This window comes from Mandrillus leucophaeus, unplaced genomic scaffold, assembly GCF_000951045.1.
Source record: "Mandrillus leucophaeus isolate KB7577 unplaced genomic scaffold, Mleu.le_1.0 Scaffold2737, whole genome shotgun sequence".
NCBI classification, from domain to species: domain Eukaryota; kingdom Metazoa; phylum Chordata; class Mammalia; order Primates; family Cercopithecidae; genus Mandrillus; species Mandrillus leucophaeus.
This window is the reverse complement of record NW_012102851.1, coordinates 6,181-6,514: the sequence shown is the minus strand read 5'-3', so window position 1 is coordinate 6,514 and position 334 is coordinate 6,181. Positions and strand designations below refer to the sequence as shown.

Sequence of the window (334 nt, the reverse complement as noted above, 5' to 3'; positions counted from 1 at the left end):
AGAACATCTCTATTTATTACCAAGAAGTAGAAAAAGATGAAGTCACGATCAGCTAAGCTTGCTTTAAATTCTAGATCAAATATTAACTGTGAGAAATTTCTAGCAAAAGCTTACCATCTTCATAACAAGATTTGTTTACAAGTCCTGGATTTTCTGCAAGAGCTTCATTAATTTCAGTTACTTCTCCTGATAAAGGAGAATAGAGTTCACTAGCAGCTTTCACACTTTCCAAAGCACCAAACTCATCTAAATGGAAAAAAAAAATAAAGAAAACATGAAATGTTAAAAGTCAGTGACCAGAAAACATAAAATATGGAAAAGTAGATTCCTGTCA

At 31.7% G+C, this 334-nt stretch overlaps 1 protein-coding gene across 1 annotated transcript in view; it reads right to left on the bottom strand.

The window, feature by feature from the left end:
- Positions 1–64: 64 nt before the first annotated feature.
- The window catches only part of LOC105543030 (glycine cleavage system H protein, mitochondrial-like), a 5,545-nt gene continuing 5,275 nt past the window's right edge, over positions 65–334 (bottom strand). Inside the window, exon 3 of the mRNA XM_011984762.1 lies at positions 65–246. Within this exon, the coding sequence (XP_011840152.1) occupies positions 83–246 (164 nt within the window). The 3' untranslated portion in view covers positions 65–82. The remainder of the gene's footprint in view (positions 247–334) is intronic.